The sequence below is a fragment of the Pseudophryne corroboree genome, chromosome 2, assembly GCF_028390025.1.
Source record: "Pseudophryne corroboree isolate aPseCor3 chromosome 2, aPseCor3.hap2, whole genome shotgun sequence".
Lineage (NCBI taxonomy): Eukaryota > Metazoa > Chordata > Amphibia > Anura > Myobatrachidae > Pseudophryne > Pseudophryne corroboree.
In genome coordinates, this window is record NC_086445.1 from 649,977,852 (window position 1) to 649,993,841 (window position 15,990).

General features: G+C 48.8%; 1 protein-coding gene across 1 annotated transcript in view; it reads right to left on the reverse strand.

Moving 5' to 3' along the window:
• Nucleotides 1-15,990, reverse strand: part of MYO19 (myosin XIX) — a 450,559-nt gene that overhangs the window by 174,539 nt on the left and 260,030 nt on the right. The window contains exon 15 of the mRNA XM_063955000.1: nt 4,109-4,285. Within this exon, the coding sequence (XP_063811070.1) occupies nt 4,109-4,285 (177 nt within the window). The remainder of the gene's footprint in view (nt 1-4,108; nt 4,286-15,990) is intronic.

The following is a 15,990-nucleotide window of genomic DNA, read 5'->3' on the forward strand; positions in this document are numbered from 1 at the left end:
CCCTGCACCCTACAGTGACCGGAGTGTGCGGGTGTGCTGTGGGAGCAATGGCGCACAGCTGCAGTGCTGCGTGCTACCTTACGTGAAGACAGGAGTCTTCTGCCGCCGATTTCGATGTCTTCATGCTTCTGCTGCGAGGGGGGCGGCGGCGCGGCTCCGGGAACGGACGATCAAGGTTAGGTACCTGTGTTCGATCCCTCTGGAGCTAATGGTGTACAGTAGCCTAAGAAGCGCAACCTAGCCGCAGTTAGTAGGTTTGCTTCTCTCCCCTCAGTCCCTCGTAGCAGAGAGTCTGTTGCCAGCAGAAGCTCTCTGAAAATAAAAAACCTAACTAAAATACTTTCTTTCTTAGTAAGCTCAGGAGAGCCCACTAAAGGCACCCAGCTCTGGCCGGGCACAGATTCTAACTGAGGTCTGGAGGAGGGGCATAGAGGGAGGAGCCAGTGCACACCAGATAGTACTAAATCTTTCTTTAGAGTGCCCAGTCTCCTGCGGAGCCCGTCTATTCCCCATGGTCCTTACGGAGTCTCCAGCATCCACTAGGACGTTAGAGAAAAGGATTTACCGGTAGGTATTAAAAACCTATTTTCTCTTACGTCCTAGAGAATACTGGGGTTCCATTTAGTACCATGGGGAAGTACCAAAGCTCCCAAACCGGGTGGGAGAGTGCGGAGGTTCCTGCAGAACTGACTGACCAATCTGAAGGTCCTTAGAGGTCAAAGTATCGAACTTGTAAAGCTTGGCAAACGTTTTCGAACCCGACCAAGTAGCTGCTTGGCAGAGCTGTAAAGCCGAGACACCGCAGGCAGCCGCCCAAAAAGAACCCACCGACCTAGTAGAGTGGGCCTGTACAGATTCTGGAACCGGCAAACCTGCAGTCGAATAAGCATGCTGGATAGTGAGCCTGATCCAGCGTGCAATTTACTGCTTAGAAGCAGGACACCCAATCTTATTGGGATCATAAAGAACAAACATTGCTTTCGATTTTCTGTGACGAGCTGTTCTCTTTTCATACTCCTTCAAAGCCCTCACCACATCGAAAGACTTTGAATTAGCAGAAGTGTTGGTAAACACCGGAACCACAATAGGTTGGTTGATGTGAAACGCCGACACCACTTTAGGAAGAAAATGCTGATGAGTTCTCAGTACAGCTCTATCCTCATGGAAAATTAAATAGGGGCTCTTGTGACACAATGCCCCAGCTACGAAACATGCCTCGCCAACAGCTAAGGCCAACAGTGTGACGGCCTCCCACGTAAGATATTCTATGTCTACCTTCGGTCATGGTTCAAACCAGTCTGATTGGAGGAACTACAGCACCAAATTGAGATCCCAAGGTGCTGTGGGAGGCACAAAGGGAGGTTGGATGTGCAGAATACCTTTCAAGAATGTCTGGACCTCAGGGAGAGGAGCCAATTGTTTCTGAAAGAAAATGGATAATGCCGAAATCTGGACTTTTATGGAGCCCAGATTGAGGCCCACCTCCACACCTGCCTGTGTAGGAAAGGTCCCAGATGAAATTCCACTACAGAACATCTTCTACGACTCCGTGTGCAGTATCATTCCCAGGAATGGAAGCCTCCGTGTCGGCTCTGAGATTTCGAAAGGTTCAGAATCCACCCGTGATCCTTGAGAAGTCTGGTTGAAAGACCAATGCGGTCCAGCAACCTCTAGCTGGACGGCGCCTTTATCAGAAGATCGTCCAGATGTGACTGAAGAATTTTTGCTGGCCTCCCACCTGCCAGTCTTCCAGGCATCGCGGTCCACCGTCATGCTGAAGGCTTTGAGGAAGCAGAGCCTTAGCTCTGTTCCTGAGAACCGGCAGTTGCTGGTTTCCGTAGTTAAACTCTTATGCCTCTGGTGGCTGTAGAAGCACATCTGGATTTACCCTTAAACTTGGCTTTCCGAAAGGACTGTAAATTTGAAGCTGAGTAAGCTTTCCTGGGTGGGGGAGCTGCGGAAGGAAGATATGAAGACTTACCCGAAGTAGTTTTGGAGATCCCTTTTGTCTAGTTCGTCTGCAAATAAGGTTTCTCCTGTGAATGGTAGACCTTCCACGCTTTTCCTGGTGTCCGCATCAGCAGTCCACTGGTGTAGCCACGAGCCCATGCGTGTTGACACTGCCATAGCAGTGGTGCGTGCATTAAGCTAGCCTATCTCTTTTATGGCTTTGTATATATTGCAGGAGTAAAACAATCTCCCCCCTAGGCAAGGAATCTAACCCGTCAATTAGGTTATTTGACCATTTAGCAATGGCTTTTTGTAATCCACACAAATGCAATAGTGGGTCTTTGGGCCACCCCCACAGCTGTTTACGATGATTTGAGTGTAGTCTCAATTTTATGATCATCCATGACTTTTTGGGAGGCTGCACCAGGGCCAGGCATTACTACATGTATTTTCCGTGACAGCCTAGACACTGATGCATCCACTATCCATGAATGTTCCCATTTTTTCCTATCCTCAGGAGGAAAAGGAAAAAATTAGAGTAACCTTTTAGGGATTTGAAATTTCCTTTCAGGATTAACCGATGAGTATGCCATTCCTTTAACATGAAAAGTGACTGAGTACTTCTTTTACACTAAAATAAGATTCCTCACACTCCTCTGTCATCTAATCAGGAATTTGCAGAACGTCTCTATGAGAGCTGCTTTTCCCTGTCACAGAGCAGCATCCCCCCCTTCTGTATTTACCTCCCCCTCCTCCATGTCTGACCCTTCAGTGTCAGAATCAGACTGCAGGACAATGCCAGAGTTCACTTTTGTGGACAGGGGACTGAGACGCTGGTTTGGGGACTGAGTCTCTGTTCATGAACTCTTAAGTACTGCGTCTCTTTCTTATAGCGGGACAATTTATTAGAAATAGTGGAAATTATTCCTTTAATATAATTCAGCCACACTGGTTCAGCCCCGCCAGTCTGAGAAGGTGCGCTACACTGAGTACATAGTAGTGAGCTCCCTGGGGAAGAGGAACAATCTGCCGTACATGAAATACACTCTTTGCCTGACATTTGTAAATGTGACAGTACACACACACACACAGGAAAGGTTAAAAGCACAATTAACCCACAAAGAGCCCTTCTAGGGAGACACAGAGGTATAGTGGAGCACACAGCGCCTTTATCACTAATGTCAAGCTTAGCCAGGTTGCAGACTAAGTACCCAGATTGGGGATTTAGTACACGAGAAATCGCTCCCCCTTTCCCTGCTATGACCCCCTGGTACCTCTGAGGTAAACTGGAGTCACACCGGAGGAGCTACACGTCCCTGTCAGTCAGCGTTTGTGTCCACTGTAGAAGGAAAATGGCGCTGGTGAGCTGCTGGATCCTCTCATAGTGAAGCCGCGCCCCTTCAATGGCGCGCGGTCTTCCCGCTTTTTTATACTGGCTGAGGTAATTTATGCTTAAAATGGAGACAGAACAATTTTAATGCTTAGTTTGCCAGTGTGGGTACTGTGTACAGTATAGTGAGACGCAGTTGTGTACTGAGTCTGGAGACGCAATCCACCCCGGTTAGAAGCCGTATGTCTCCGTACCCTTATGCCACCATAATGGCCGGCGACCCGCTAACCGGGACGCCGGCTTAGTACTCACCACTCTTCTTTCTTCTGGCTCTGTTAAGGGTGGCGGTGTGCTGCGGGAATGTACGCACGCCGTGGTGGGGCTTGCGAATAGCTCCCTCAGGAGCTAGTGTCCTGTCAGCGGGGAATGGGACCATTAACCCTTCAAGAGGTTGGACCGTTTCCCCCCTAGGTGTATTAGCGTGACCAGCTCCTCCGGGCATATTTTCTAAACTGAGTCTGGTAGGAGGGGCATAGAGGGAGGAGCCAGTCCACACTATAAAATTCTTAAAGTGCCCATGGCTCCTAGTGGACTCGTCTATACCCCATGGTACTAAATGGAACCCCAGCATCCTCTAGGACGTAAGAGAAAATGCATTTTTTAGGAGGTGTGTCCTTTTCAAATAGTATAGCTTGGGTTCAAGGCAACTACAAATTCCACACCACATATTTATCTCTGATCACTAAGCAGGCAAGCAAAGTCATACATGGTGTAACAGAATTAAAATAACATTTCTGAATGTAAATAGTTTACATGCGGACTACATACCTTATTTTTCTCTGCCATGTGCTGTATATGGTATGTCACTTTTCCAGCATAGTGCGATATTATAAAGTTAGGCTTTTCACTGCATTTGTCCCATCCAAAACACTTGTTGTGGGAAAGAATTTTTTCTAACCGAGACTGGAGTTGGCCAGCATCTGAAGGCCTGTTCAGACGGCATTCCTACAGAGGACAAGCAAACAGCAACTCAGATCATTACAAGTTATTTTGTAGAACATTTTGTTCAAATACTTCATTTGTTTTGTTTCACTTTAAAAATGCACCTCTAATGGAAGCAGACTTTGTGGATATTTTCATTATTAGGAGATCACAATCTATGCATTTACTTTGAACCTGACTTTACTGAGGCACTTCATGACCAGTAATAAGGATCTGACTACCTGACAAGTTAAGGGGGCTACTCACGGAGCGATCGCTGCTTAAAGTCTAAGCAATCTGACTAGATTGCTTAGATTTTAATCAGTGATCACTCCGTGTGTACCCCTCACAGCGATAGCGATGCGCAGCCCCGCGCATCGCTATCGCTGGTGCTAGATTGGTTGCAGGCCAATCTAGCAGGTCGCTGACTTCACCCGCTGCATCGCGCTGTGCTGAGCGGGGGGAGAGATGTATGCTGAGCGAACTGCTCAGCATACATCTCTCCCCAAATCGCCCCGTGAATACGGCCCTTTATATTCTTCTTAACATAGATTTGGCACACAAAAGACAGATTTGCCTTCAGATAGTGAATACAAATGTACGAATACAAATCTGGATGAAGTAGCAATAATCTAACAAAACGTTTTGGAATGGAATGGCACATCTTAAATCAGCAATCCCACAAATAATATTGTTTTCCCCTGTGTAGTTTAGTACCTTTTTTATTTATTTTTATTTAAACTGTTTTTATTAAGCCAGTAACATACAGACAGAGCAATGAATACAGACATCAAAACATTGGGGCAGATGTATTAACCTGGAGAAGGCATAAGGAAGTGATAAACCAGTGATAAGTGCAAGCAGAGCCGGATTAACGGGGGGGCTCCGGGGTTAAGTACCCCAGGCCCCCCTGTCAGAAAAGGGCCCCCCTCCAATCGCCGGAGATCAGATCTCTAATCCGATCTGATCAGCGGCACTGCACTGCGGGGCATTGCGCTCCCCTCCCCACTGCAGAGCTTACTGAGCGATGGCTCAGCACAGCGCACGCAGGGGCCTGGTCACCGATCCATCCTCACTGATGATTCTTTTGGGGAAGGAGAGGGACGAGACAGTGTGGAACGCAGGCAGCTGTGTCAGTAACGTGCAGCTGTCTGCTCATCACACTGACAAAGAGGCTGGCTGGCTGACTGTAGGGGGAGCTGCAGCGTCAGCCCCTCCTAGGCAGTTCCGTGTGAGACCTGCTGACCCGGGGTTGCTGAGTTGTGTCTTCCGGAGCCGCTCTACTTTGGGGAGACAGGTGTGTGTGTCTTGCGGGGGAAGGTGAATGGGGGAGAGGGGGGGCGATCTTTAATAAATGATGACAGCTTAATTTATTTTGTATGTGTGCTGTGTATGTGGTGTACTGTACTATGTATGCGTGTGTGCAATGCGTATGGTGAGAATGTGTGTGTGGGGTGTGCTATGTATGTGTGTGGGGTGTGAAATGTATTTGTGTGCACTGTATGTGTGGTGTGCTGTGTGTGCAATGTGTATGGTGTACTATGTACGTGTATAGTGTGATATGTGTATGTGCAATGTGTAGGAGTATGGTGTGCTATGTTTGTTTGTGGTATGCAGTGGGCAGGATGTACTAAGGGAAAAATGCGGTAAACCCCGTTTTCGGGGGTTTTAAAGCATTTTGAAATGTACCCTAGACCCACATATCGGTGCGGAGGGTATCGCCATCTTTTTATGGCGACACCCTATAGAAGCCTATGGGCTTCTTTCCGCAATCCACCGCACTCGCCGCCAAATGCTGACCCCTCTCTCACCAGGGTCCTGGCAGCCTGCTCCAGGATCCTCACCTGCCTCCGAGCTCCTGCAGCAGCTGGTGGGGATCCTCCTATTCCTCCTCCCTGTCCTCCGAAAGCCGGTGCACTCCGTGCTTCCTGCAGCTGCCCCGCATCCTGCCCCGGCCACACAGCTGCTTGTAGTGCCGGGGTTCCAGGTGCTGATGGTGGTAGCGACCGGACGCAGGAGCATATAATGGGATATGGGCGGGTGCCGGCAGGGGGTCTCAGACCGTACTCCATGCTGCAGGAGGTCAGGGTGCGGTGGGTGCTGAGCTGCAGGGCTTCCCCTCGGGACTACCACTGACAGCAGGGCTCCCCTGGCATTGCATTGCGATACTAATCGCATATGTTAGTACATATGCGATTAGCATCATTGCGATGACCGTCAATTACCTGCGATCAGTGATAGTACATACCGCCCTGTGTGTGCAATATGTGTGTGTGTGTGTTTGTGTGTGGTGTGCTATGTATGTGTGTGCAGTGTGTATATATGTGGTGTACTACGTATGTGTGTCTGGGCAGCTAGAAAGTCAGTAAGTATGGTGTGCTTTGTATGCGTGTACAATGTGTGTGTGTGTGTGTGTGTGTGTGTGTGTGTGTGTGTGTGTGTGTGTGTGTGCAATGTATGTGTCTGCAATGTGCATATGTGTGCAACATGGAAACCCCCACCAGTAAATCCTGCGTTTGCCCCTGCAGCCGCCCAATAGGAGGAAGTCAAGCTGCAGCCTCAGGCTGAAAGGAGGAAGTTCCCTGGTAGCGTGTGGGGATTAGTGCTGGCGGGGTGCACTACAGAGAAGGAGTGGAATATTCAAGCTCCCACTCTCCTCTTATGTTTGTAAGTCAGAATTTTATTTTTTTTAAGTTAGGCTTTAAATTTGAAGTCAGGCTCTGAGTTCTGTCTATCTATCTATCTATCTAAAACTTCTAAATGACAGGGAACGGCACTCACAGGTCTCGCAGGACCTGTGAGTGGCGCTACCTGTCCTTTAGAAGTTCTATTACAGTTGGATGGCACCTGGGCAATTAACCTATGGTAAGGGAGTGCTGGTCAACTTTCCATGTGTGTGTGTGTGTGTGTGTGTGTGTGTGTGTGTGTGTGTGTGTGTGTGATCAGGTCAGGATCCCTGCAGTGCTAGGAACCCCGACCACTGGAAACCCGAACGAGTGTTTGCTGGGCCACCGGAGAAGTAATCCATGGTGGTGGGGGTCAGTTAGGGTCAGGCTGTGGAGAGGTGGCTAGGTTTAGGCTACAGGGAGATTAGGTTTAGTTTAGGCACCCCCGGGGAGGGTTATGGTTAGGCTGCGGGTGGGGTGTGTGTGTGTGTGGGGGGGGGGTGTTTAGGATTAGGCTGCGCGAAGGGAAGGTTAGGTTTAAGCACACCCGGGGAGGGTTATGGTTAGGCTGCAGAGGTGGGGGAGGGTTAGCGGGGCATTGTGGAAAGGTAAGTATACTTACCTTGCCCCTGTCAGGATTTTCATCATTGGGATACCGCCGGCTTATCAGACCAACCCATATGTATGTGTGTGTGTGTGTGTGTGTGTGTGTGTGTGTGTGTATGGGTATATATGTGTGTGTGTGTATGTATATATGAAATAGGTAATTAACCCAAACTACCCGATACTCCCCTTAGTTCAAATGATACAGAGTGTATGTATATATATATATATATATATATACACATTATAATTTTACATTTACACCTTAGGGCCCCCCCTGTCTTTAGTACCCCAGGCCCCCTGATGCCTTAATCCAGCTCTGAGTGCAAGGTGATAAACGCACCAGCCAATCAGCTTCAATATGTAAATTGACAGTTAAGAGCTGACTGGCTGGTACGTTTATCACCTTGCACTTATCACTGTTTTAATACTTCCTTATGCCTCCTCCAGGTTAATACATCTGTCCCATTATTAGTAAAGGCGCAGTGAAACATAGTTGAGAACATTTCAATATTTTGTACAATCTCCAAGAATAACTGCCTCTATTTACAATAATACAGAAAAGTCTACCTTTAAAGCTGAATATCAAAACACCTGATAAAAAGAGACATAAAGGAAAGAAAGAAAAGAGAAAGAGTAACAAAAACAGGAGAAAAGGTATCCCTAGTGAAAACAGGGTGACTAGCAAAGTAGGCATATTATAACCATCTCAACTTCCAATAAACTAAATTGTACTGGAAGAAGCACTGAAAACCGGCCTACAAATACATGTAAGTGCGGTATGTCGGCGTTCCCTTAAACTCCAGCCAAGATAGCCAAATAGCTGCGAAATTTGAGATTTACCCCATAGAAAAAAAATAGGATTTTAAATACCTACCGGTAAATCCTTTTCTTGTACTCCATAAGGGATATTGGGGACAGATTAGTACGATGGGTATAGACAGGTCCAAAGGAGCCAGTGCACTTTAAATTTCTTCAACTGGATGTGCTGGCTCCTCCCCTCTATGCCCCCTCCTACAGCTCAGTTATAGGTAAACAGTGCCCGCAGGAGAATGACATACTTGAGAGAAGGAATATAACAAAAAATAAGATTTTACTCACTGGTAAATCTATTTCTCGTAGTCCGTAGTTGATGCTGGGACTCCGTAAGGACCATGGGGAATAGCGGCTCCGCAGGAGACTGGGCACAACTAAAGAAAGCTTTAGGACTACCTGGTGTGCACTGGCTCCTCCCTCTATGACCCTCCTCCAGACCTCAGTTAGGGAAACTGTGCCCAGAAGAGCTGACACAATAAGGAAGGATTTTGAATCCCGGGTAAGACTCATACCAGCCACACCAATCACACCGTATAACTCGTGATACTATACCCAGTTAACAGTATGAAATATATCTGAGCCTCTCAACAGATGGCTCAACAATAACCCTTTAGTTAAACAATAACTATATACAAGTATTGCAGACAATCCGCACTTGGGATGGGCGCCCAGCATCCACTACGGACTACGAGAAATAGATTTACCGGTGAGTAAAATCTTATTTTCTCTGACGTCCTAAGTGGATGCTGGGACTCCGTAAGGACCATGGGGATTATACCAAAGCTCCCAAACGGGCGGGAGAGTGCGGATGACTCTGCAGCTCCGAATGAGCAAACTCTAGGTCCTCCTCAGCCAGGGTATCAAACTTGTAAAGCCGAGACCCCTCGGGCAGCCGCCCAAGAAGAGCCCACCTTCCTCGTGGAATGGGCTTTCACTGATCTAGGATGCGGCAGTCCAGCCGCAGAATGTGCAAGCTGAATCGTACTACAGATCCAGCGAGCAATAGTCTGCTTTGAAGCAGGAGCACCCAGCTTGTTGGGTGCATACAGGATAAATAGCGAGTCAGTTTTCCTGACACCAGCTGTCCTGGAAACATAAATTTTCAGGGCCCTGACTACGTCCAACAACTTGGAATCCTCCAAGTCTTTAGTAGCCGCAGGCACCACAATAGGTTGGTTCAAATGAAAGGCTGATACCACCTTAGGGAGAAACTAGGGACGAGTCCTCAATTCTGCCCTATCCATATGGAAAATCAGATAAGGGCTTTTACATGACAAAGCCGCCAATTCTGACACACGCCTGGCCGAAGCCGAGGTCAACAGCATGACCACTTTCCACGTGAGATATTTTAATTCCACGGTTTTAAGTGGCTCAAACCAATGTGACTTTAGGAAATCCAACACCACGTTGAGATCCCAAGGTGCCACTGGAGGCACAAAAGGGGGCTGAATATGCAGCACTCCCTTAACAAACGTCTGAACTTCAGGTAGGGAAGCCAGTTCTTTCTGGAAGAAAATCGATAGAGCCGAAATCTGGACCTTAATGGAACCCAATTTTAGGCCCATAGTCACCCCTGACTGTAGGAAGTGCAGAAAACGGCCCAGCTGAAATTCCTCCGTTGGGGCCTTCCTGGCCTCACACCACGCAACATATTTTCACCATATGCGGTGATAATGGTTTGCGGTCACTTCTTTCCTAGCTTTAATCAGCGTAGGGATGACTTCCTCCGGAATGCCCTTTTCCTTCAGGATCCGGCGTTCAACCGCCATGCCGTCAAATGCAGCCGTGGTAAGTCTTGGAACAGACAGGGCCCCTGCTGCAGCAGGTCCTGTCTGAGCGGCAGAGGCCATGGGTCCTCTGAGATCATTTCTTGAAGTTCCGGGTACCAAGCTCTTCTTGGCCAATCCGGAACAATGAGTATAGTTCTTACTCCTCTTTTCCTTATTATCCTTAGTACCTTGGGTATGAGAGGAAGAGGAGGGAACACATAAACCGACTGGAACACCCACGGTGTCACTAGAGCGTCCACAGCTATTGCCTGAGGGTCTCTCGACCTGGCGCAATATCTTTCTAGCTTTTTGTTTAGGCGGGACGCCATCATGTCCACCTGTGGCCGTTCCCAACGGCTTACAATCAGCTGGAAGACTTCTGGATGAAGTCCCCACTCTCCCGGGTGGAGGTCGTGCCTGCTGAGGAAGTCTGCTTCCCAGTTGTCCACTCCCGGAATGAACACTGCTGACAGTGCTAACACGTGATTTTCCGCCCATCGGAGAATCCTTGTGGCTTCTGCCATCGCCATCCTGCTTCTTGTGCCGCCCTGTCGGTTTACATGGGCGACTGCCGTGATGTTGTCTGACTGGATCAGTACCGGCTGGTTTTGAAGCACGGGTCTTGCCTGACTTAGGGCATTGTAAATGGCCCTCAGTTCTAGAATATTTATGTGTAGGGAAGTCTCCTGACTTGACCATAGTCCTTGGAAGTTTCTTCCCTGTGTGACTGCCCCCCAGCCTCGAAGGCTGGCATCCGTGGTCACCAGGACCCAGTCCTGTATGCCGAATCAGTGGCCCTCTTGAAGATAAGCACTCTGCAGCCACCACAGCAGAGACACCCTGGTCCTTGGAGACAGGGTTATCAGCCGATGCATCTGAAGATGCGATCCGGACCACTTGTCCAACAGGTCCCACTGAAAAGTCCTTGCATGGAACCTGCCGAATGGAATTGCTTCGTAGGAAGCTACCATTTTTCCCAGGACTCGCGTGCAGTGATGCACCGACACCTGTTTTGGTTTCAGGAGGCCTCTGACTAGAGATGACAGCTCCTTGACTTTCTCCTCCGGGAGAAACACTTTATTCTGTTCTGTGTCCAGAACCATCCCCAGGAACAGTAAACGTGTCGTAGGGACCAGCTGTGAATTTGGAATATTTAGAATCCAACCGTGCTGTTGTAGCACCTCCCGAGATAGTGCTACCCCGACCAACAACTGCTCCCTGGACCTCGCCTTTATCAGGAGATCGTCCAAGTACGGGATAATTAAAACTCCCTTTTTTCGAAGGAGTATCATCATTTCGGCCATTACCTTGGTAAATACCCTCGGTGCCGTGGACAGACCAAACGGCAACGTCTGGAATTGGTAATGACAATCCTGTACCACAAATCTGAGGTACTCCTGGTGAGGATGGTAAATGGGAACATGCAGGTAAGCATCCTTGATGTCCAGTGATACCATGTAATCCCCCTCGTCCAGGCTTGAAATAACCGCCCTGAGCGATTCCATCTTGAACTTGAATTTTTTTATATAAGTGTTCAAGGATTTCAAATTTAAAATGGGTCTCACCGAACCGTCCGGTTTCGGTACCACAAACATTGTGGAATAGTAACCCCGTCCTTGTTGAAGGAGGGGCACCTTGACTATCACCTGCTGGGAATACAGCTTGTGAATTGCCTCTAGCACTGCCTCCCTGTCTGAGGGAGTTGTTAGCAAGGCAGATTTGAGGAAACGGCGAGGGGGAGACGTCTCGAAATCCAGCTTGTACCCCTGAGATACCACTTGAAGAATCCAGGGATCCACCCGTGAGCGAGCCCACTGATTGCTAAAGTTCTTGAGACGGGCCCCCACCGTACCTGGCTCCGCCTGTGGAACCCCAGCGTCATGCGGTGGACTTAGAGGAAGCGGGGGAGGACTTTTGTTCCAGGGAACTGGCTGTATGCTGCAGCTTTTTCCCTCTACCTCTGCCTCTGGGCAGAAAGGAAGCGCCTTTAACCCGCTTGCCTTTCTGGGGCCGAAAGGACTGTACCTGATAATACGGTGCTTTCTTTGGCTGTGAGGGAACATGGGGTAAAAATGTTGACTTCCCAGCTGTCGCTGTGGAAACGAGGTCCGAGAGACCATCCCCAAACAACTCCTCACCCTTATAAGGCAAAACTTCCATGTGCCTTTTAGAATCTGCATCACCCGTCCACTGCCGAGTTCATAATCCTCTCCTGGCAGAAATGGACATTGCACTTATTTTAGATGCCAGCCGGCAAATATCCCTCTGTGCATCTCTCATGTATAAGACTGCGTCTTTTATATGCTCTATGGTTAGCAATATAGTGTCCCTTTCTAGGGTATCAATATTTTCTGACAGGGAATCTGACCACGCAGCTGCAGCACTGCACATCCATGCTGAAGCAATAGCTGGTCTCAGTATAATACCTGAGTGTGTACATACAGACTTCAGGATAGCCTCCTGCTTTCTATCAGCAGGCTCCTTTAGGGCGGCCGTGTCCGGAGACGGTAGTGCCACCTTCTTTGACAGACGTGTGAGCGCTTTATTCACCCTAGGGGATGTTTCCCAACGTGACCTATCCTCTGGCGGGAAAGGGTACGCCATTAGTAACCTTTTAGAAATTACTACTTTCTTATCGGGGGAAGCCCACGCTTCTTCACACACTTCATTTAATTCATCAGATGGGGGAAAAACCACTGGTAGTTTTTTCTCCCCACACATAATACCCTTTTTTGTGGTTCCTGGGGTAATATCAGAAATGTGCAACACATTTTTCATTGCCGCAATCATGTAACGTGTGGCCCTATTGGAATGTACATTAGTCTCATCGTCGTCGACACTGGATTCAGTATCCGTGTTGACATCTGGGTCCGCCATCTGAGGTAGCGGGCGTTTTAGAGCCCCTGATGGCTTTTGAGACAGCTGGGCAGGCACAAGCTGAGAAGCCGGCTGTCCCACATCTGCTATGTCGTCAAACCTTTTATGTAAGGAGTTGACACTTTCACGTAATTCCTTCCACAAGTCCATCCACTCAGGTGTCGGCCCCGCAGGGGGTGACATCACATTTATCGGCACCTGCTCCGCCTCCACATAAGCCTCCTCATCAAACATGTCGACACAGCCGTACCGACACACCGCACACACACAGGGAATGCTCTGAATGAGGACAGGACCCCACAAAGCCCTTTGGGGAGACCGAGAGAGAGTATGCCAGCACACACCAACAGCGCTATATAACACAGGGATTAACACTATAACTGAGTGATTTTTCCCAATAGCTGCTTGTATACACAATATTGCGCCTAAATTTAGTGCCCCCCCCTCTCTTTTTTACCCTATGTAGTCTGGAAACTGCAGGGGAGAGCCTGGGGAGCGTACTTCCAGCGGAGCTGTGAGAGGAAATGGCGCCAGTGTGCTGAGGGAGATAGCCCCGCCCCTTTTTCGGCTGACTTCTCCCGCTTTTTTATGGATATTTTGGCAGGGGATTTTACACATATATAGTCTTAATGACTATATTATGTGTTATTTTGCCAAGCAAGGTACTCATTGCAGCCCAGGGCGCCCCCCCCCCCCCCAGCGCCCTGCACCCATCAGTGACCGGAGGGTGAGGTGTGCATGGGAAGCAATGGCGCACAGCTGCAGTGCTGTGCGCTACCTTGATGAAGACCGAAGTCTTCTGCCGCCGATTTCCGGACCCTCTTTTTGCTTCTGGCTCTGTAAAGGGGACGGCGGCGCGGCTCCGGGACCGGACGACCGAGGCTGGGCCTGTGTTCGATCCCTCTGGAGCTAATGGTGTCCAGTAGCCTAGAAGCCCAAGCTAGCTGCAAGCAGGTAGGTTCGCTTCTCTCCCCTTAGTCCCTCGTAGCAGTGAGTCTGTTGCCAGCAGATCTCACTGAAAATAAAAAACCTAAAATAAACTTTCTTTTTCTAAGAGCTCAGGAGAGCCCCTAGTGTGCATCCAGCTCAGCCGGGCACAAAATTCTAACTGAGGTCTGGAGGAGGGTCATAGAGCGAGGAGCCAGTGCACACCAGGTAGTCCTAAAGCTTTCTTTAGTTGTGCTCAGTCTCCTGCGGAGCCGCTATTCCCCATGGTCCTTACGGAGTCCCAGCTCCACTTAGGACGTCAGAGAAAGTGTGGTGAGATTTGCACACCAATATATAACTTAGCCAGCAACATCTGGCAACATTAACAACATCAGCTGAACAGGAACACATAACAGAGAACCTGCAAAAAGTCACCGCACAGAGGCGGGTGCCCAATATCTCTTATGGACTACGAGAAAAGGATTTACCGGTAGATATTTAAAATCCTATTTTCTCTAGCATCCATAAGGGATATTGAATAAACATTAGTATGATGGGGATGTCCCAAAGCTTCCAGAATGGGCGGGAACGTACGGATACATTTGCAGCACCGCCTGCCCAAACTGGATATCCTCTTTGGTCAGGGTATCAAACTTGTAGAACTTCACAAAGGTGTTCTTCCCCGACCAGGTAGCAGCTCGGCACAGTTGTAGGGCCGAGACTCCACGGGCAGCCGTCCAGGAAGACCCCACCGATCTTGTAGAGTGGGCCTTCAGAGACCGTGGAACCGGTAAGGCTGCCGATGCATAGGCCTGTTGAATAGGAAGCCTAATCCAACGAGCAATAGACTGCTTGGAAGCAGGGCAACCCTTTTTCTGCGCATCATAGTGCATGAACAAGGAATCCGTCTTTCTGAGCCGAGCCGTCCTTTTTGAGATAAATTTTCAAGGCTCGCACAGCATCCAATGCCTCCGGAGGAGCAGAAGTGTCAGAACTGGACGGCATCACAATAGGTTGATTCAAGTGAAACGCGGAGACCACCTTCGGCAGGAACTGCTGTCTAGTCTTGAGCTCCGCTCTGTTCTCGTAAAAGACCAAGTACAGACTTTTGCACGACAAGGTCCCCAATTCTGAGACACGCCTAGCAGAAGCCAGGGCCAGTAACATCACCGTTTTCTCACGTGAGGTACTTATCTTCTACTGTCGTCAGAGGTTCAAACCAGGAGAACTGTAGAAAATTGGATTTTAATTACCTACCGGTAAATCCTTTTCTTGTAGTCCGTAGAGGATGCTGGGGTCCATATTAGTACCATGGGGCATAGACGGGTCCACCAGGAGCCATTGGCACTTTTAGAGTTTAATAGTGTGGGCTGGCTCCTGCCTCTATGCTCCTCCTACCAGACTCAGTCTAGAAACTGTGCCCGAAAAGACGACCTACTTCGAGAGAAGGAATTACACAGATAGTGGCGAGATTCATAGCAGCTCACACAACAGGCAAATACGGCTAACATGCCGGAAAAACTCAGCAACAGCTGAAACAGTACTTAAACAGTAAATAACGCAGAACTCATCTAGCAACCAGGCCGTACTGAACTATAAAACCAACGCAGGAAAACTAAGTGCTGGGCGGGCGCCCAGCATCCTCTACGGACTACGAGAAAAGTATTTACTGGTAGGTAATTAAAATCCTATTTTCTCTTACGTCCTAGAGGATGCTGGGGTCCATATTAGTACCATGGGGATGTACCAAAGCTCCCAGTACGGGAGGGAGAGCGCGGAGGCTCCTGCAACACTGCTTGACCAAACTTGAGGTCATCAGAGGCCAAACCCCTGGCAGCCGCCCAGGAAGAACCCACTTTATGAGTAGAGTGGGCCTTAACCGATTTCGGACACGGCAATCTTGCCGTAGAATACGCATGCTGGATAGAGAACCTGATCCAGCGCGAAATCGACTGCTTAGAAGCAGGACACCCAATTATCTTGGGATCGTAGAGGACAAAGAGAGAGTCAGTCTTTCTATGACGAGCCGTCCTCTTCACGTAGATCTTCAAAGCCCTGACAACATCCAAAA